This window comes from Oryctolagus cuniculus, chromosome 18 (genome assembly GCF_051225735.1).
Source record: "Oryctolagus cuniculus isolate XC-2025 breed Fujian yellow rabbit chromosome 18, ASM5122573v1, whole genome shotgun sequence".
Taxonomy (NCBI): domain Eukaryota; kingdom Metazoa; phylum Chordata; class Mammalia; order Lagomorpha; family Leporidae; genus Oryctolagus; species Oryctolagus cuniculus.
The window spans coordinates 61,919,710-61,939,910 of NC_142884.1; the positions used below are offsets into that span (position 1 = coordinate 61,919,710).

At 57.5% G+C, this 20,201-nt stretch overlaps 1 protein-coding gene across 2 annotated transcripts in view; it reads left to right on the forward strand.

Moving 5' to 3' along the window:
• Window positions 1-19,361, forward strand: part of CDH3 (cadherin 3) — a 46,863-nt gene extending 27,502 nt beyond the window's left edge. For both annotated transcript variants that reach the window (XM_008257527.5, XM_017342321.4), the window contains exons 4-16: window positions 1,654-1,779; window positions 1,917-2,072; window positions 2,177-2,321; window positions 4,577-4,752; window positions 5,387-5,515; window positions 6,534-6,719; window positions 9,786-10,027; window positions 10,332-10,477; window positions 11,142-11,366; window positions 14,250-14,456; window positions 15,317-15,447; window positions 15,759-15,905; window positions 18,668-19,361. In XM_008257527.5, the coding sequence (XP_008255749.3) occupies window positions 1,654-1,779; window positions 1,917-2,072; window positions 2,177-2,321; window positions 4,577-4,752; window positions 5,387-5,515; window positions 6,534-6,719; window positions 9,786-10,027; window positions 10,332-10,477; window positions 11,142-11,366; window positions 14,250-14,456; window positions 15,317-15,447; window positions 15,759-15,905; window positions 18,668-18,877 (2,226 nt within the window). In that variant the 3' untranslated portion in view covers window positions 18,878-19,361. The remainder of the gene's footprint in view (window positions 1-1,653; window positions 1,780-1,916; window positions 2,073-2,176; window positions 2,322-4,576; window positions 4,753-5,386; window positions 5,516-6,533; window positions 6,720-9,785; window positions 10,028-10,331; window positions 10,478-11,141; window positions 11,367-14,249; window positions 14,457-15,316; window positions 15,448-15,758; window positions 15,906-18,667) is intronic.
• The last annotated feature ends 840 nt before the right edge of the window (window positions 19,362-20,201 follow it).

A 20,201-nucleotide genomic window follows, 5' to 3' on the forward strand; every position in this document is an offset into this window, starting at 1 on the left:
ACCTGTGGGACAGGAGAAAGCTACCCTCCTCCCCCAGGCATTCCAGGACCACCACTGGGCAGGACCACCACTGGGCAGGAGCCCTTGGTTGCTGGGGCCAGGGGAACCACCTTAACCCTTCAGGGGAGGTAGTGCTTGCTTCTCCCCAGTAGGGGCGCCAGAGAGTCAGGCCAGGAGGCCAAAGAGTTGCCTTGTCGGGACCCACCTGCTGCGCTCTCCCTGGGATTCCTCCCCCCTTTTTCCTCCTTTTCCTGTGTCTTCCACACTGACCCCAAGTGAGGGCAACTCCAATACGGGACTGCCAACCCCATGAGCCTCTAGGAAGATGGACCTGAGGCCCTTGGTCACTCTTCTGTGTTTCTTGTCACTTAACTTTTTTTTTTTTTTAAGATTTATTTATTTATTTGAAAGGCAGTGTCAGAGAGGCAGAGAAGTCTTCCATCTGCTGGTTCACCCCCCAAATGGCCGCAACAACCAAGGCTGGGCCAGGCCAAAGCCAGGAGCCGGAGCTTCATCCGGGTCTCCCACATGGGTGCAGGGGCCCACGCACTTGGGCCATTCTCTGCTGCTTTCCTAGGTGTGTTAGCAAGGAGCTGGGCCAGAAATGGAACAGCCGGAACTCCTACCAGTACCCATATGGAATGCTGGCGCTGCAGACAACAGCTTAACCCACGGCAACACAGCACCAGCCCCTCACTTAATTTTTTTGAATAGCAAATTTAGTCACATGGTTCAGAAATAAAAGATATTACAAAGTTAAGCCATGAAGGACTGGTGTCATGGCACAGTGGTTAAACTGCCACTTGCGATGCTGGCATCCCATGTGAGCACCCATTCAAGTCCCAGCTGCTCCGGGTCCCATCCATCTCCCGCTACTGCACCTGGGAAGGCAGCAGAAGATGGCCCGGGTACTTGAGCTCCTCCCATCCATGTGGGAGACCTGAATGGAATTCCTGGCTGCTGGCGTCAGCCTGACCCGAACCCTGCCATTGTGGTCATTTGGAGACTGAACCAGCAGATGGAGGATTCTCTCCCCACCCCCCAGATCTGCCTGTCAAATAAACAAATACATTTTTTAAAAACAGTTGCATGAGGTTACACAATGAAACATTTCCCCTCGTCTCTGTCTCCCTAAAGTCCTCTCCACCCCTCCAAGACAAGATGCTTTTAACCATGGTGGCCAGTGTCTTTCCAGCTGGAGCTGTTTATACTCTGTGTGCTTTGTGTACATACAGATATGAAAATACTCTTCTTTCCTCCTTTATGAAAACTAACATACTGTTCTCAAGTCCATGCTTTTTTCTCCATTATTTATTTGAGAGGGGCGGAATGTAAGCGAGCGAGCAAGTGCACTCCCCCAAAGGCTGTAATGGCTGAGGCTGAGCCCAGGCTAAAGCCAGGAGGAATGCAGTCCGGGTCTCGCAGGTGGGTGGCCAGACTCCTGCTGCCTCTGTCATAGAGCCCCACAGTGTTCCACTGGAACGATGTGCGGTAGGCAGGTTGTCGGTCCCCTCGATATGTGCACTGTTGGATGACTTCCAAGCGTCCTAGTGCAGCAGCCCATCCGGCCTCTCTCCTCGCCCTTGTCTCCCGTTGGTGGGAGGAGGCTGGGGGTGTCCCAGCACCTCTGGGCTGAGTCTTTTCTCCTTGCAGGAAAAGAAGGCCTTGAAGTTCTCCCCATCCAAGCGCATCTTACGAAGACACAAGAGAGAGTGGGTGATCCCGCCAATATCTGTCTCTGAGAATGGCAAGGGGCCCTTCCCCCAGAGGCTGAATCAGGTAGGACTGTGGCTCCTCCCTGAGAGTCAGTGGGGGCTGGGTGTGTGGTTTCGTGCCACTGAGCGCTTTTCTCTGGCCCTTTGCTGTCGTTGTGATGTACTTGTCACTTTGTCAGCTGCCATTGCTCTTGCTTCCAGCTCAAATCTAATAAGGACAGAGGCACCAAGATTTTCTACAGCATCACAGGGCCTGGGGCAGACAGCCCCCCTGAGGGCGTCTTCACCATAGAGAAGGAGACAGGCTGGCTGCTGTTGAATAAACCGCTGGACCGCGAGAAGATCGCCAAGTATGAGGCAAGTAGCCTGTAGCATCCATTGTACACATCCCCTGAGAGGTGGGGTCCTGGGCCCAGTGGGGAGGGCGGCCCCTGGCTGACCTCCGACCTCTGCACCCACAGCTCTTTGGCCACGCTGTGTCGGAGAACGGCGCCTCCGTGGAGGAGCCCATGAACATCTCCATCATCGTGACAGACCAGAATGACCACAAGCCCAAGTTCACCCAGGACGTCTTCCGGGGGAGCGTCTTGGAAGGGGTGGTGCCTGGTAAGAGGCCTGGGGGAGGGCCAGCCTTTCATTTTTGAGGCCCAGACCTAGCTTTGGGTGGACTTCTGGAATCATGTGATGGTCAGCCCAGACTCTTAAATCCCCATCTCACCTGACCTTCCGGGCTGTGCATCACATTACCTGGGATTCTCTTGGAAATCCAGTGCCAAGATGCCTGGATAAGAGTGGTTCTAGGCCGGTGCCACAGCTCACTTGGCTAATCCTCCGCCTACGGCGCCGGTACCCCGGGTTCTTGTCCCGGTTGGGGCACCGGGTACTAGTCCCAGTTGCTCCTCTTCCAGTCCAGCTCTCTGCTGTGGCCCAGGAGGGCAGTGGAGGATGGCCCAAGTGCTTGGGTCCCTGCACCCCATGGGAGACCAGGAAGAAGCACCCAGCTCCTGGCTTCGGATTGGTGCAGCGCCAGCCGTGGCAGCCATTTGGGGAGTGAACCAACGGAAGGAAGACCTTTCTGTCTCACTCTCTCTCACTGTCTATAACTCTTTCTCTGTCTCTCTCTCCCTCACTGTCTAACTCTGCCTGTAAAAAAAAAAAAAAAAAAAGTGGTCCTAGAATAGGACTCTGGAACCTGTGTGTTCGAAGCTTTTCGGGAAGCTTCAGGTGGTCAGCCAAGTTTGGGAGCCACAGCTTTAGAGCTACAAAGACGCGGATTTGAACATGGACTTTGCCTCTTTACCGGCTGTGAGCCTGGGAGTGCTCGTGGCCCCTGAGTGTCAGTTCTCACGTCTAAAAACGGGATTAATGTCACCTGTGGAGAATCGCGTGGGGCCAGCATTTGGCTCAGGGCTGAAGATGCTCACATCCCCTATCAGAGGGCGTGGGTTCAAGTCCCTGCTCCGCTTGCGATGCTGCTTCCTGCTAATGTGCATCCTGGTGATGGCTCAAGTTCCTGGGTCCCTGCCACACACATGAGACACCTGAGTGGAGTTCTAGGCTCCTGGTTTTGGCCTGGCCCCAGCTGCTGGAGCATATGGAGAATGAACCAGCAGATATAAGATCTCTGTCTTTCTATGTCTTCTGCCTTTCAAATACATAAAAAGAAAGCTGTGAAGATCACAAATCACACGTGCATGCTCTCGGGTAGCTCGGAGCACCTGACACGAGGTTCTTCAGTGACTGACAGCTCCCAGGAACGCAGCGAAGGCTGAGCGACGTGAGACCGTGGCCGTGGAGAGCAGCCGTACATTGCCAGGGCTGGAGAGGAGGGTGGCAGGGGCTCCCAGAAGACAAGGGAAGCGGGGTCCTGTTCGTGACCTCAAAGACAGTGCCGGGGCCAGCGGCGGGGTGGGGGTGGGGTCTCCTTCCCTCCCTGACTTGTGGAGAGTTACAGAGGATGGTGAGTTGGTTAAATGGCCCATAACAGAAGTCCCCGAAATAGAAAGGGCTCAAACAAGACGAAGCCTTTTCCTTGCTTTTCTTTATATTCAGGAAGTATAGTGGTTGCCAGTACAAGCTGGGAACCGGCTTCAAAGTGTGAGAGGCCTGGGTGCCGTCGGTCTTGTCGTGCTGTGTTCCCGAGGTTGCTTCATGGCTGCCCCTGGAGCTGCAGCCGGCACACCTGGAAGTGGGGAAGCATGGGAAGGAGGAGCCCTGTGCCTGGGAAAATGCTTTCCCCGAAGCCAGGTGCCATTCGTTAGACATTGCTCACTTCCCGTGGCCAGAGCTGGCTGCAGGGGGCCACAGGGGGCAGTCCTTGTTTCAGGTGGCCTGGGTCCAGCCTTGAATGAGGGTGTGAGGGTGTTTTTTTTTTTTTTTAATATTTATTTGAAAGAGGGAGAGGGAGGGAGGGAGGAAGGAAAGAGATCTTCTTCAATCCACTGGTTCACCCCCAAAATGGCCACAACGACCCTGAGCCAGGCCAAAGCCAGAACCAGAAGCTTCATTCAGGTCTGCCATGGAGTGCAGGGGCCTAAGCCCTCGGGCCATCCTCCGCTGCTTTCCCAGGCACAAAAGCAGGTAGATGGATCGGAAGTAGAACATCCAGGACTTGAACTGGTGCCCGTATGGGATGCCGGTGCTGTGGACAGCGGCTTACCCTGCTGCACCACAGTGCCAGTCCCAAGGATGTGCTTCTAAGAAGGGGAAATGGTGCATGAGTGCCAGCCACAGTCCCTGCCAGGCACTCGCAGGCAGGTCCCAGCCGCTGACCAGGGCACAGCCGAGGAGTCCTGGAAGTGGGTAAGGCTGGAATTGGAGCTGAGAAAGAAAGGAACCTACTCACGCCTTCTCCTCCCCAGGCACCCCTGTCATGCAGGTGACGGCCACGGATGAGGACGACGCCATCAACACCTACAACGGGGTGGTTGCTTACTTCATGCACAGCCAAGAGCCCAAAGACCCTCACGACCGCATGTTCACCATCCACCGCAGCACCGGCACCATCAGTGTCGTCTCCAGTGGCCTGGACCGGGAGGTGAGGGCCCCTTTGGGAAGCTGCTGCCTGCCCAGGCTCCCGTCCCTGCTCCCACAGCCCAGGGCCAAACAGTGCCCCCCGCCCCCCGCCATCGCCCCGGCAGCTGGGACGGCGGCCGCTACATCCACAGGCCGCCGTCCTACAGCTCCCTTGGGCTGGTGGCCCGCTGCCAGCGATCTCATTCACTCTCCTCCGGGGCTGAGCAGGCAGCTGGAAAATGCAGACTTTTTATATCTTCTGTAGGTTTTCTCATTTCCTCTCAGCACGGCTCACTTCATGTGTGCGTCGCTCAGATTCGTCCCTTGTGTGCCACAAAGCTGTATGGGCTCTGTGGACCCTGGAGTCGCCTCCTGTTTCCTAATTCATATCTTTGCCCCAAGGCCTGTTCGCAACTCCCAGGCCAGAGCAGCCAAGGGAAGGGACAGGGCCACCCCAGAAGCACCGTGCGGCCCTGCGGGTCGCCTCCCCCAACCCCTTGCTCCACTTCCTTCCTGGGAGGGTGAGCCATGAGTCAAGGGTTCAGGTGGACATGGAGACAGAGAGATGCCCACCCTCCCTCCCACCCACCCCGGGGCCGTCCGTCCCCATGGCTGAACTCACCAGGGGCCTGCCCTCTGCGTGCTTTCTCCCCCAGAAAGTCCCTGAGTACAGGCTGACCATCCAGGCCACGGACATGGACGGGGACGGCTCCGCCACCACGGCCATGGCCATCGTGGAAATTCTCGACGCCAACGACAACGCCCCCACGTTTGACCCCGAGAAGGTAACGCCTGTTTCCCGCACTAGATGGTGAAGGACCAAAGACTTCCCTTTCTCGGGGAACTCTGTCATCAGCCCGTGACCTTGGGCAGCCCGCCTCTCCTCTCTGCGCCCTGGTCTGTGAGCCCGAGCCCCCGCCATCCCCACTGGGCTGTCCTGTTTCACGTGACGTCATCTTGGGCACAGCTGTAGGCGGAGAGCTGGGCACGGACCTCTGTGTTGAAGTGAGACCTTCTCACTGGCCCGGGCCCTGCACCTGCCTGCCCTCCCCAGTCAGTGTTTCTAAGCCTCCAGTGACCAAGGACTCGGTGCCAGCCTGAGCGCGACCTCCATTCCGTCTTTAGACATTCAGGCTGCTGCACATTATCGAATCCTGATTAAAAACCTGTCCTGGGGAGGGTGTCTGGCCTAGTGGGGAAGACGCCTGCAACCCGCGTCAGAGTCCAGGCCCAAGCCAGGTCCCTCCCAGTGCAGACCTCAGGAGATGGTAGTGATGGCTCAAGTGGTTGGGCCCCTGCCACCCACGTGGGAGACCTGGATTGAGTTCCCAGCTCCTGGCTTCCACTTGGCCCAGCCCTCTTTCTCTATGTCTCAAAGGGGAAAGAAAAAAAAAAAAGGATAAAATATGTTCTAAGGAAGCTGATGTCCTAGTCCTTGCCACCTGCCCTAGAACCTCCCCAGAGTTCCTGGTCAGTGCCCCAGTGTTGTCAGGCGCCTTGTCCCTCTCGTCTCCTTCTTTACGGCTTTCTGGTCACAGCTGGGTGGGTGGCTGCATGTGCCTGGGGCTTGGGAACCCAGACCTGTGATTCCTGGGCATCTGAGCCCTGGGGGAGGGAAAGCAGGCCCACAGCTGCTTTGCTGACACCTGCAACGCTGCTGAGGAGGTTGGTGGTCCAGGAAGGGGCGGAGGGCACGGGACCCCCGGAAACTGGATGGAGGACTCACGGCTGCCGAGGAGCGGGCCGGCCTGTCGGGGACGGCCACCATCCGCTCTCACTGTGCTGTGCTTCCCACGCTGACAGTATGAGGCGCGGGTGCCTGAGAACACCGTGGGCCAGGAGATACAGCGGCTGACAGTCACTGATCTGGACGGCCCCGACTCGCCAGCGTGGCGCGCTACCTACCGCATCGTGGGAGGTGACGACGGGGACCATTTTACCATCACCACCGACCCCGAGAGCAACCAGGGCATCCTGACAACCAAGAGGGTGAGTCCAGGTGGTCACCCCGGGGATTTCCAGCTTTTCAGTCTCCAGGCCCAGGGGCCAGCGCTGGCCTGAGGCCGCTTACCCGGGGTTGCACCAGGCCCTTGTGTCGGGGAATCCCTTGTTCCCCATCGGACAGCTCAGAGTCGCTGTTGTAACTGAGGACCTGCTGGTGCCGCGAGGCCCTGACCCCGGTGTCCAGGGCCGGCCCCAGGGGCTCCTCCCTAGGGGTCTTGGTTTTCCTGGAATCTGTGCTGATTTTGTGTTTACTCCCTAAAGCCTATGTAGGTGTCTGGATAGTAAAATGTTCTAGTTCCTTAAGTGTTAGACATAACCTTGCCCCTCAAAACATCTTGTTTCTTTCAGCATTTGCAATTTTTTGTTCTTATTGGGGTATAGCATAGGGTCAAAAAACCTTTGAATCCAGTTGATGCTGTAAGAGGACAGGCCTGGGGGCCGGCTCTGTGGCACAGCAGGTTAAGCTGTCCCCTGTGACGCTGCCGTCCAATATCAGAGCACCAGTTTGTGTCCCGGCTACTGTTTTTTTTTTTTTTTTTTTTTTTTTTTTTGACAGGCAGAGTGGACAGTGAAAGAGAGAGACAGAGAGAAAGGTCTTCCTTTTGCCGTTGGTTCACCCTCCAATGGCTGCCGCAGCCGGCACATTGCACTGATCCGAAGCCAGGAGCCAGGTGCTTCTCCTGGTCTCCCATGTGGGTGCAGGGCTCAAGGACCTGGGCCATCCTCCACTGCACTCCCTGGCCACAGCAGAGAGCTGGCCTGGAAGAGGGGCAACCAGGACAGAATCCGGCACTCTGACCGGGACTAGAACCCGGTGTGCCGGCACCACAGGTGGAGGATTAGCCTGTGGAGCCGTGGCGCTGGCCCCGGCTACTGTTTCTAATCCAGCTTCCTGCCAATGTGCCTGGGAAGTGAATGGAAGATCCCTCTCTCTGTCTCTGTCTCTGTCTCTGTCTCTCTCTCTCTCTCTCTCTCTCTGTCACTCTGCCTTTTAAATAAATAAATCTTAAAAAGAAAACAGTCCTGATCTCTCCTTGATTTCTTTTATTCACAGTATAGTAGGAAGGATGGCCTGATTTAAAAAGCAGATTTGCTGTGGGTGTTTTTTTTAACATGGATTTATTTATTTGAGAGACAGAGTTACAGAGAGGGAGGGCAGAGGCACAGAGAGAGAGGTCTTCCATCCACTGGTTCACTCCTCAGATGGCTGCAATGGCCAGGGCTGGGCCAGGCTGGAACCAGGAGCCAGGAGCTTCATCCAGATCCCCCTGTGGGTGTAGGGACCCCAGTACTTGGGCCATCTGCTGCTGCTCTCCACAACTGCATTAGGAGGGAGCTGAATCAGAAGTGAAGTAGCCGGCACTCAAACCAGCACCCATATGGGATGCCAGAGCTGCAGGTGGTAGCTTCACCTGCTGCACCACAGAGCCAGCCCCAAGAAGCAGAGTTTTATATAATGCTTTATGACTGGGGGCCAGTGCTGTGGCACAGTGGGTTAACGCCCTGGCCTGAAGCACCGGCATCCCCTATGGACGCCGATTCGATACCCAGCTGCTCTACTTCTGATCCAGCTCTCTGCTATGGCCTGGGAAAACAGCAGAAGATGGCCCAAGTCCTTGGGCCCCTACACCTGCATGGGAGACCTGGAAGAAGCTCCTGGCTCCTGGCTTTGGATCAGCACAGTTCCAGGTGTGGCGTTCATCTGTGGGGTTAACCAGAGGATGGAAGACTCACTCACTCTCTCTCTCTCTCTCTCTCTCTCTCTCTGCCTCTCCTTCTCTTTGTGTAACTCTGTCAAATAAATAAATAAATCTTTAAAAAAAATTCTTTATGACCTATTTCAGATTCACTGTCTCCTTTTTTTATAAGAAATACTTTTTTAAAAAAAGATTTCTCTATTTATTTGAAAGGCAGAGTTATAGAGCGGCAGATGCAGAAAGAGAGAGAGATCTTCTATCTACTGGTTCACTCCCAAAAGGCCTCAACAATTAGAGCTGGGCCAGGAGTTTCTTCTGGGTCTCCCACTTGGGTGCAGGGGCCCAAGAACTTGGATCATCTTCCACTGCTTTCCCAGGCCATTAGCAGGGAGCTGGATGGGAAGTGGAACAGCTGGGACTCGAACTGGTGTCCATATGGGAAGCTGGCTCTGCAGGCAGCAACTTTGCCCGCTGTGCCACAGCACTGGCTCCATAAAAAACACTTTGTGATGCCCCCTTTACATTGTGCAATGAAGCTCACTTATACTATAACTTACCTAACTCAAAGCTTCTAGAAAAATAGAATGCCCAACTGTGAGAAAAGGAGGGAAAAGGAAAACTTACAGGACAAGTTACAGATAAAACGTATTTCTGTATGTAAACCTCAGGGCACAGCTACCCTGGAAAACCTGAGGAGGGGTTGGTGAGTTGCATCTGTTTGTAGAACCATCCAGAAGCAGTGGATGCCGCACATCGCCCTGGTGACTCGTGCCACAAGCAGTATTGATGTCCTTTCACTCTTGAGAAAGTCCTGGACAAAGTAAATGAGGAGCCCCCTCAGCAGCTGCAATCCCAGGAAATGCAGTGTATATTAGAACCACGAACCACACCAGGAACTCGGGTCATCTGGAAAACATGCTCCAGACCAATGATAAACATGTTTTCCACACTCCTGAACGCTTCCAAAGGGACACTCACGAGTTGCATGGGCTGTGAGGCCCCTTCTTTGTGTCCACAACATTGCGGGATGTGGCATCCCTGCCCTACTTGTAGATGCTGGTGGCACCCCAAGTTCTGACAACTAGAAATGCCTCCATGTTTCCAAAGCACCCCAGGGGACATCAGCACCCCGCTGGGACCCGAATTTTAGACCTGACTAAGCCAGTTGTCTTTGGGGTGTTCTGAGAGGCTCCAGTAGATGTGTGCGCAGGGACCAGAAGAGGCTCTGGGCAGGATTCTGTCCCTGGGGGCCCCCAACCCCTCGCAGCAGGCCCTTGCCTCCTGGCACCCTCAGCACCCCATGGGGCCTCCTCACCCAATAGTGGTTCAGCCTCTTCTTCCTCTCCCCTCCCAGGGCTTGGATTTTGAGACCAAAGCCCAGCACACCTTGTATGTGGAAGTGACCAACGAGGTTCCGTTCGTGGTGAGGCTCCCAACCTCCACGGCCACTGTAGTGGTCCACGTAGAGGATGTGAACGAGGCCCCCGTGTTTGTCCCGCCTTCCAAAGTCATCGACGTCCAGGAGGGCATCTCTGTCGGGGAGACCGTCTGCGTCTACACCGCGCAGGACCCCGACAAGGAGGAGCAGAAGATCAGGTACTTGGAGCTGGGCTCTGCCGGCCAAATGCACAGGTGCGCTTGGGTGGGTGGTTCTCAGTACCGTCAGGGTTGGTCAGTGTTCCGACCATCACCCTGCCCAGGACCTGGCCTTCCTACGCTTCCGGAGACAGGAGACCCCGAGGAGGGGCCCGGAGGGCAGATGTTTCTTCTCTCTCAGCCTCCGCTGTCCCCCCACCTGCTGCTGGAGTCCATCTGCCGGTCAGCATGAGTGAGGAGGCTTTGAGTGACGACAGCAGAACTCTGAGTGTTCTGAACGTGGTTCTCACCTTTCCCTGTGCAGCTACCACATCCTGAGGGACCCAGCAGGGTGGCTGGCGATGGACGCCGACAGTGGGCAGGTCACGGCTGCAGGCGTCTTGGACCGCGAGGATGAACGGTTCGTGAGGAACAACATCTACGAAGTCACGGTCTTGGCCACGGACGACGGTGAGAGCCTCCTTCCAGCCCTCCACAAGGGCCGTCCTTGGTTCTCGGTCCTGCACACAGCTCTTCCCTCTGTAGCGGGGGGGTCCTGGGGTGGGGGATGGAGAGGGCACCAGCACACCACTCACGGCCACAGGGCCTTTTGGAAAGACTGGTCCTCAGGTGCCCGGCCAGGAGTCCAGTTCCCTGAGCCCTAGATTAGCCTGTCAGTTTCCCCTTGTGATTGATTGATAGGCACACAGGGGAGGGGGGTGGTTCTGATGTAACCTTCTCTGTCTGACACATAGGGAGCCCAGGGCTGCACGAAGGGGAGAGAGGTTACAACAGGGCTAGGAAGGGAAGGATCCCTGAAGCTGATCAGCAAACACTGGACTGGTCCTGAGGTGCCCAAGAGGTTTTACTTAGCGATAGATTAGTGTGGCTATCTGGATGAAATGGCTCAGTTGTGCCGTGATTGGCTAGTAATGTCTGCTGTGGGCACAGATTAGAATGATGGTGTGATTATCATGCATTTGCCATCACCATCTTGACCCATAGTGAAGCTGGGGCGTGGAGGGACTTCAGAGGTCAGAGCAGGGTGGTAATCAAGTCATAAGAGAGCTTGAAATTGATTCATCTACCAATGAAGGCAAATGCTGAAAATAAATCATGTGTGTAATTGTAACAGGGAGCCCTTCCACCACTGGCACCGGGACCCTCCTGCTAACACTTACTGACGTCAACGACCATGGCCCAGTCCCTGAGCCCCATCAGATCACCATCTGCAACCAAAGCCCTGTACCCCAAGTACTGAACATCACAGACAAGGACCTGTCCCCCCACTCCTCCCCTTTCCAGGCCCGGCTCAGTCACGACTCGGACATCTACTGGACAGCAGAGGTCCATGAGAAAGGTAACTGGGTGGTGGGAGCAGGTGGGCACCATGCTGGTTCCTGTCCCAGCTGCTGCTCCACTTCCAGTCCAGCTCCCTGCTGACGTGCCTGGGAAAAAGCAGCGGAAGATAGCCCAAGTGCTTGGGCCCCTGCCACCCATATAGTAGACCCAGATGAAGCTCCTGGCTCCAGACTTTGGCCTGACCCAGTGCTGGCCATTGCAGCCATCTGGGGAGTGAACCTGCAGATGGAAGATCTCTCTCTGTCTCTCTCTGTCTCTGTCTCTCTCTCTCTCTCTCTCTAACTCTGACTTTCAGGGTGAATAAGCCGTGTGTGTGTGTGTGTGTGTGTGTGTATGTATGATTATTTTGAAAGGCAGAGTGACAGAAAGAGAGCTGGTTTGTTCCCCAAAGCCCCCACCAGACTGAAGCCAGGAGCCAGGAACTCCATCCTGGTCTCCCATGTGGGCGGCAGGGCCCTAAGTACTTGGGCCTTCATCTGCCGCCTCCCAGACATGTGAACAGGAAGCAGAAGCAGAAGCACAGGCGTGGGACCCGACCCCAGGCACCCCGAGCAGTGGCACCAGTGCCCACTCAGCACCAGAATCGTAACCCAGGCCGTCACATTTGTGAGATGCTCTGCTGGCTACCATGTGGGGAGCCTGGAGATACACAAGACGCCGCTGCTTGCTTCTCCCTTATTTGCTGTTTCTACCAGGCTCTGCGGTTGGATTTTGATCCCTATTTACAGATGAAAATGAGACCTGGGGTGGTTAAGGAGCAGCCCAAGGGTGCAGGGTAGTTAAATGGTGGGAGCTAAGGCCAGGCTTTGACTCCAGAGGCGCTGGCAGCCCTGCGCCACCCGCTTCCCTGGCTGCCGTTTTCCCGTCCGCCAGCTCAGAGCAGCTCCGCCTTCAGGGGTTGCTCGTGCTGTGAGGCCTGGGGAGGGGGCAGTGAGGCCTCCCCCTGCTCCTGAGGCACAGGAGGGCGGTGGGGAATCCCTGTGGCTTTGCATCCAAAAGCCAAAGGACTCGGGAGAGCTGTTCCAGACACCCCTGTTGTCTCTTTTGTATTTATTCATTTTTGCTTATTTGGAAGAGAGACAGACGTAGACTGACAGACAGAGTGCTTCCATCTGCTGGTTCATTCCTCAAATGCCTGCAACAGCCAGAGCTGGGCAAGGCTGGAGCCAGGAGCCAAGAGCCAGAAACTCCATCTGGGTCCCCCATGTGGGTGGCAGGGGCCCCAGTATTTGGGCCAGCACCTGCCGCCTCTCATGGTTCTCATTAGCAGGAAGCTTGAATTGGAAACAGAGCTGGGCTCGAACCCAGGCTCTCCAACAGGGATGCCGGCATCCCAAGGGACAGCTTAACTGCGGCGCGAAATGCCCGCCCCGTCTCGTCTTCACGATACCTGAGATGTGGGTGTGGATTCCCAGGGCCTTTCCTTCAGGGAGTCCTTGTTGGTCTCCTGTCACCCCCATGTGGCCTCGAAGCCATTTTCCCCCTTCCTTGAAGGTGTCCTGTGTAAGAGCCCCGAATCAGGGCCACGGTGCGTTCGTCCAAGGCCTGCTCCCTCCTGCTCCTGTTCACTACTGACTCGCAGGATGGCGTCGCTGCTTGTCCCCACTGTGACGACGAAGCCAGTGAGCGCAGGCAGAGCGAATGGCTGGACTGCCAGTGCTCAGTGCTCAGTCCGTGCGGGTGGCCTCTGCCCACACGGGCGCTTCCCAGGCGCAGTCAGGATCCAACCCCTTCCCCCACGGCGTGGCGGTGCTGACGTGTGTGACGTGAGAGAGAGAGACAGAGAGAAAGGTCTTCCTTTTGCTGTTGGTTCACCCTCCAATGGCCGCCACGGCCAGTGCGCTGTGGCCGGCGCACCACGCTGATCCGATGGCAGGAGCCAGGTACTTCTCCTGGTCTCCCATGGGGTGCAGGGCCCAAGCACCTGGGCCATCCTCCACTGCACTCCCTGGCCACAGCAGAGAGCTGGCCTGGAAGAGGGGCAACCGGGACAGAATCCGGCGCCCCGACCGGGACTAGAACCCGGTGTGCCGGCGCCGCAAGGCAGAGGATTAGCCTAGTGAGCCACAGCGCCGGCCCTCTGCTTGGTCTTAACGTCGCTTTTCTGCTAGCCCCGGCCCTGCTTTCAGGGAAATGAACCTATGCCTCGCCTCCGTGCCCGCAGCCCAGTGATGGCCACTCTAGGCCCCGCCTTCTGCTTTTGTGAAAAGAGCTGGATAGCAGAATGTGGGATTCACCACCAGAAACAGAGGGAAAGGAGGTTTTGACGACGTACCCTCGCCCCCCGAGCCCCTCTGCCCTGCGGCCCAGAGCTCTGCCCCCCCAGCTTTCACAGCCAGAGGAGCCCAGTGAGAGAGCGGACGCTTGGAGAATGGCTCGAGGTCAGCGCTGTACTAGGCCAGCGGCCCAGGAGATGGAGTTAGAGAGGCCGTGATGGGTGGGTGGAAGATGCTGCTGGCATCTGGTGGCAGGGCCCTGCAGTACCCATGAGAGTGCAGGGCCCAAGCGCTCGGAGTGTCTTCCCCTGCTTTCCCAGGCCATCAGCGGGGAGCAGGATCAGAAGTGGAGTGGCTGGGACTTGAACCGGCGCCCATATGGAATGCCAAGGCTGCAGGCTGCAGCTTTACCAGCTCTGCCACAGCGCCAGCCCCCAGTGTACATTTTTGGAACTTCAAGACGTTCATGGGAAAATGAAATTAGTTTACTTTGGTGCAAAAACAGGTGGAAGTCCAAGCCTGGTTCTTGCGTAGTGCGCGTTGTCTGTGAACGTTTCGAAGACCCCTCTTAGTTCTCCGCATCGCCCAGGCGCGGTGGCTGCGCTGGGACCTCCCTGGGGTGTCGTCGGTTCCCACCAGGCTAAGGAAGCATCTGTCCCCTCCAGGAGACACGGTGGCCTTGTCCCTGAGGAAATTCCTGAAGCAAGACACATACGACGTGTACCTGTCCCTGTCTGACCACGGCGACAGGGAAGAGCTGACGGTGATCAGGGCCACCGTGTGCGACTGCCGCGGCCACGTGGACACCTGCCCCGAGGGCTGGAACGCGGGCTTCGTCCTCCCTGTCCTGGGGGCTGTGCTGGCTCTACTGCGTGAGTTCTTGGCCCCTGCCCCTGTCCCGCCCTTCATGTTCACCTCGGAAGCTTGGGCTAGAGGCACCGCTGAGACATTGCCCTCCGGTCCCTACACTCTGGATTCCCGGAGCGCCGCTCAGCCCCTGGGTATTTCCGGAGCTTCTGGAATGTGCCAGGCCTCGGAGACGTGGGGATGGGCAAGCAGACATGGCCCTGTCGTGCGGCCTGAGGTTTGGGCAGTGGTCCTGGGTCATCGCCAGACCCACAGCGTCCGCCAAACCAGGCATCCGTGAGGAGGGCGTGGAGCCGGTAGTGTGAATCCTAACAGGGCCTCCCTACAGGCTCTGACTCGTGGGGACTCCACGTGGGAAAGAGGATTAAAGATAATATGGGGCAGGAGCCTGATGAGCGAGCAGGATGCCGCTGGGGTCCTCCGCGGGGACTCGTTGCAGTGCCCTCGGCCATGGCCGAACTCCAGACCCACAGGCCTGGGGGGAGGAAGCCTTGGGCTAATGGGAATTCCTTTCCCTGGAGGGCCCCCCCTTCCCCGTTGCTGTCTCCACTCTGATGCCGTCCTTACACAGGAAACCCGTGTTCCGTCGGGGGTGAAGGAGAAATGGCAAGCTCTCCTCTGTGGGCACACCGCACACCGCACAGTGCACGCCTCCCCGGGCTCCACGGGAGGCCGGTGGGGCTGGACCTCGGGGGTGGGGGGAGCCAAATCAGCAGCTCTGCTTGGGAGTTGGGGCTTCTGGGTACAAGGGGTTACACTTTGGCTGCTGAGTGGCGGGATGGGGAATTGCAAGGGCTCTGGGCCGCGTGGCGCGTGCTGCATGGTGCGTGCTGCATGGTGTGTGCTCACACCCCGACTCCCGCAGTCCTCCTGCTGGTGTTGCTCTTGTTGGTGAGAAGGAAGCGGAAGGTCAAGGAGCCCCTCCTGCTCCCAGAAGACGACACCCGCGACAATGTCTTTTACTACGGCGAAGAGGGTGGCGGTGAGGAGGACCAGGTGAGACGCCAGGGGACTGAGGGGGCCGGAACGGCTGGGTCAGTCCACTCGCCGCGATAGCGCCATCGCCCAGCACGGCACAGGGCATCTGCCTCTGCAGGATCCACACCCAGCACTCCCCCCTCCAAGAGGGGTCTGGTCCATTGCCGCAGTCCTTCGACCCCCCAGCCTGTGCTTAGCTGGGGTGGGGCAGGGGAGGGTGGAGCCCCAGCTCTCTGTCTTCCGAGACCTGCCCTTGAACCAGAGTGTCCAGAACGGTGGGGGAGCGGCAGGAGTGCCTCTCACGCCCCTGCTCTCTGCTCTTCCCCAAGGACTACGACATCACCCAGCTCCACCGCGGCCTGGAGGCCAGGCCCGAAGTGGTTCTTCGCAATGACGTGGCCCCGACCTTCATCCCCACCCCCATGTACCGCCCTCGGCCAGCCAACCCAGACGAGATCGGCAACTTCATCGTGGAGGTGAGCCCTGCCGGGCCGACCTAGGCCCAGCCTAGCGGCACAGGGGAACAGACAGGAGCACAGCATCCCGGCCCTGGGTTCAAATCCTGGCTCCACTGGCCATGCCTCAGTGGTGTGACCTCTGGCGCATTTGCATAACCTCTGGGCTCCTGTGTCCTCCTGCAGAAAGCCTGAACGTGCACACCGCCCAAGAAGGGAGCAGGATGGTGTATTCATTTATTCCGATGTGGTGGTGGTTAGAATACTGTGGGCCAGACCAGCTGGGTCTGCATGTTTGAAGTCTGCAGGTGGCCCAGAGCGGAAGGAAGCTCAGAACCTTTGCTTTAGGTGACTTCCGGGGTGGAATGGCGGTGGGTCGGCTCCCGAGCCAGCCTGCACATCCAAGTCGCCTGGGACCCCCGATACCTCTGCCTGAGCCCCAGGGTCCAGGGCTCCGCTGACCTGGGTGTCGCAGTTTTGAAGGACTGCCCAGGGGATCTGACCGCTGGGCTAGCACAGCCCTTGTTAGGCATTGGCCATGGCGGCTGCTGCTCACGTCTGAACTCTGGTGCACATGGGATTTATCTGAAGAATTTTGAAAAATATCGGTGCCAAGGACCCAGGCATTCAACTTGTTTAGGCTCTTCTATTAAAAAAGTTATTTAGGCTGGCGCCGCGGCTCACTAGGCTAATCCTCTGCCTTGTGGCGCCGGCACACCGGGTTCTAGTCCTGGTCGGGGCGCCGGATTCTGTCCCGGTTGCCCCTCTTCCAGGCCAGCTCTCTGCTGTGGCCAGGGAGTGCAGTGGAGGATGGCCCAGGTGCTTGGGCCCTGCACCCCATGGGAGACCAGAAGGAAGCACCTGGCTCCTGGCTCCTGCCATCGGATCAGCGCGGTGAACCGGCCACAACGTGCCAGCCACGGCGGCCATTGGAGGGTGAACCAACGGCAAAGGAAGACCTTTCTCTCTGTCTCTCTCTCTCACTGTCCACTCTGCCTGTCCAAAAAAAAAAAAAAAAAAAAAAAATTTATTTATTTATTTGCAAAGCAGAGTTACAGAGATCTTCCATCCACTGGTTCACTCCTCAAATGGCCTCAATGGCCTGGGCTGGGCTAGACTAGGCGGAGGCTCCCTTAGACCTGCCACGTGGGCGACAGAGGCCCCAGTACTCAGGCCATCTGCGTTTTTCCCCAGGCGCATCAGCAGGGAGCGGGATTAGAACCCAGGATTTGAACCAGTGATCATGTGGGATTCTGCATCCCAGGAGGCAGCTTGGACTACTGCGCCACGATGCCAGCCCCCGAGTCTCCGCTACTTTAACTCCCCATGCCCCAGTGTGGCGATGCAGTGGGTTAAGCCAGTCTCTGCATGCCAGCATCCCATATGGGTGCTGGTTCGAGTCCCCGCTGCTCCACTTCCAGTGCAGCTCTCTCTTTATGTACCTGGGAAAGCAGCAGAAGGTGGCACAAGTGTGAGGGCTCCTGCACCCATGTGGGAGACCCAAGAAAACTCTAGACTCCTGGCTTCCGCCTGGCCCAGCCCTGGCCATTTCGGCCATTTGGGGAGTGACCCGGTGGACAGGAAATGTCTCTGTCTCTCTCTGTCTCTAACCCTGCCTTTCAAGTAAACAAATAAATCTTTTTTTCGGAAAGAAGTTCATTAAAAATTAAAAAAAAAAAAAAAAAAAAAACTACTCTCACAGAAATCCGTTGTGCAGCCAGGGTTGTGAGCAGCGGTGAGGGAGACCCACAGGGCGGGAACCACACGGCCTGGTTCCTACCCAGCAACCAGTGATCGAGGTTTTTTTTTTGTTTTGTTTTGTTTTGTTTTGTTTTGTTTTGTTTTTTTTTTTTTGACAGGCAGAGTGGACAGTGAGAGAGAGAGACAGAGACAAAGGTACTCCTTTTGCCGTTGGTTCACCCTCCAATGGCTGCCGCGGCTGGCGCACGGCGGCCAGCGCACCGCGCTGATCCGATGGCAGGAGCCAGGTGCTTCTCCCGGTCTCCCATGGGGTGCAGGGCCCAAGTACCTGGGCCATCCTCCACTGTACTCCCTGGCCACAGCAGAGAGCTGGCCTGGAAGAGGGGCAACCGGGACAGAATCCGGCACCCCAACCGGGACTAGAACCCGGTGTGCCAGCGCCGCAAGGCGGAGGATTAGCCTAGTGAGCCGCGGCGCTGGCCGCAAGGTTCTTGATAGCAGGAAAAGGCAGAAGAGGAAATGCGTTGAAACTCAGATGGGGCGAGTGCGGGCAGCAGCAGCAGCAGCCAGGCTGCCTCAGCCTGACTCGGCCTCCGTCTCCTGCCCGCCCTCCCTGCCTTCCAGAAACCAGGTGGAGCTGAGCCTCCGTTCTTGAGCTTGAGGACCTTTGAGAGAGTGCTGTGCCCAGGCCAAGGGCAAGGCCAAGGGCAAGGGCAGGGGGGGTGTGCAGCAGGCACCTGCGCAGGCCCTGGAGCTTCCTCCCCAGTGCAGGAAGGCGGTTTGCAAGTTCTGTCTCATTTAATGCCCCCTCCCTCGCACAACGCCGGGTACTGTTCTGGCGACAGCGCCTGCTTTGCCCACTCATTTATTCGGCTGAAGCCGAGTGAAGGGTCACTGCTTTACGGACAAAGAAACAGGCGCATAGAGCAGCTCGGAGCCCTGCCCAGGGTCACAAAGCTGGTGTGTGACGGCCCAGTCCCTGTCCTTAGCCGCGGGCTGAGCATCTCCCAAACCCTCAGGGAGCTGGCCTCACGGGGGAGGGCCTTCCCCGCCCGGCCCCTAACCTGCCCTCTGTCCCCCAGAACCTGAAGGCGGCCAACACGGACCCCACGGCACCGCCCTACGACTCCCTGCTGGTGTTCGACTACGAGGGCAGCGGCTCGGACGCCGCCTCCCTGAGCTCGCTCACGTCCTCGGCCTCGGACCAGGACCAGGACTACGACTACCTCAGCGAGTGGGGCAGCCGCTTCAAGAAGCTGGCCGACATGTACGGCGGCGGCCAGGACGACTAGGCCGAGGCCTCGGACCCTGTGGGGCAGGGGCCTCAGCAGCTCGGACGTTCGAAGGGTCGGGTCCTGAGCCTTCCGGGGTGGAAGCTTCTGGACGACGTGGTCTGGACACCGCGGCCGAGGTCGGGGTTGGCTCAGAGGCCACGCCTCCTTCAGGCTCTCCACCTGCCACAAATGCCGTCCATGCAGGACCCTGGAGCAGCCTCTGCACCTTGGAGGCTGCTTCTTGCAACCTTTTTTTTTTTTTTTTTTTTTTTTAATGCTGCCGTCAGAGTGAGAGGCGGGCGCTCTGCGGTCCCCAGAGGCCCCGCCTTTCTCCCCGCCCCCAGGTCCAGGCCCGCCCCCATGGGTGGACCACTGCATTTTTCACACCGTGGGTCTAGGTTGTCCTTTATTTTCTATTTCCCCTGTCATGTTCTGTAGTGGAAGGATGATGACAATCGTGTAAATGTACTAGGACTATTTTATTAAAGAAACGTTTCCCAGAGGTGCCAGGGGAGTGACCTTTCTTACACACAGCAGTTTTACTGACCTTTATCTCACCCACCCGCCTGCCCCACCACCCCTGGCCCAGGGGCGCGGCTGAGTGGTTTGAGTCTTCGGGCTGCGCAGAGGGAGTGAACTCTGTAAAGCTGCTCTCACCCCAGCTTCCTCCGACGGTGGAGGGAGGGGTCCAGGGTTAGCTTCGTGCCCAGGCGGGGTCGCGGAGCAGGGATTGGGGCAGCCCTCCCGCTCCCCTGTGTGAGACCCTGTAACCCCTTCCCCGGGACTGAGCCCGGCCACCTAACCTCCACTTGCCTCCGATTATTCCTTACTCGCAAAGCGGGGAGTCCTGTGGTGGGTGACTGGGTGACCGCCTGGCCCGCTGAGTCAGCACATCTGGGCCACGCGCCCCTTCCCTTCCGTGATCTCTCTAAAGGAAGCCTCACAGCCTCCTTCCAAGGGGAGAGTCCTCTTTAAAGAGTGGCCTCATTGTCGGGGGGGGGGGGGGTCCTTTTTTTTTTTTTTTTTTTTTTAAGATTTGTTTTATTTATTTGAAAGAGTTACAGGGAGAGAGACAGGTCTTCCATCCACTGGTTCACTCCCCAGATGGATGCAACAGCCCAGGCTGGGCCAGGCTGAAGCCAGGAGCTTCTTCCAGGCCTCCCACAAGGGTGCAGGGGCCCAAGCACTTGGGCCATCTTCCACTGCTCTACCAGGCCATTAGCATGGAGCTGGATCAGAAGTGGAGCAGCCCAGTCTCAAACCAGCACCTGTATGGGATGCTGGCATCGCAGGTGGCTGCTTAGCCCCCTAAACCACCACGCCGGCCCCCTCGTTAAAGTAA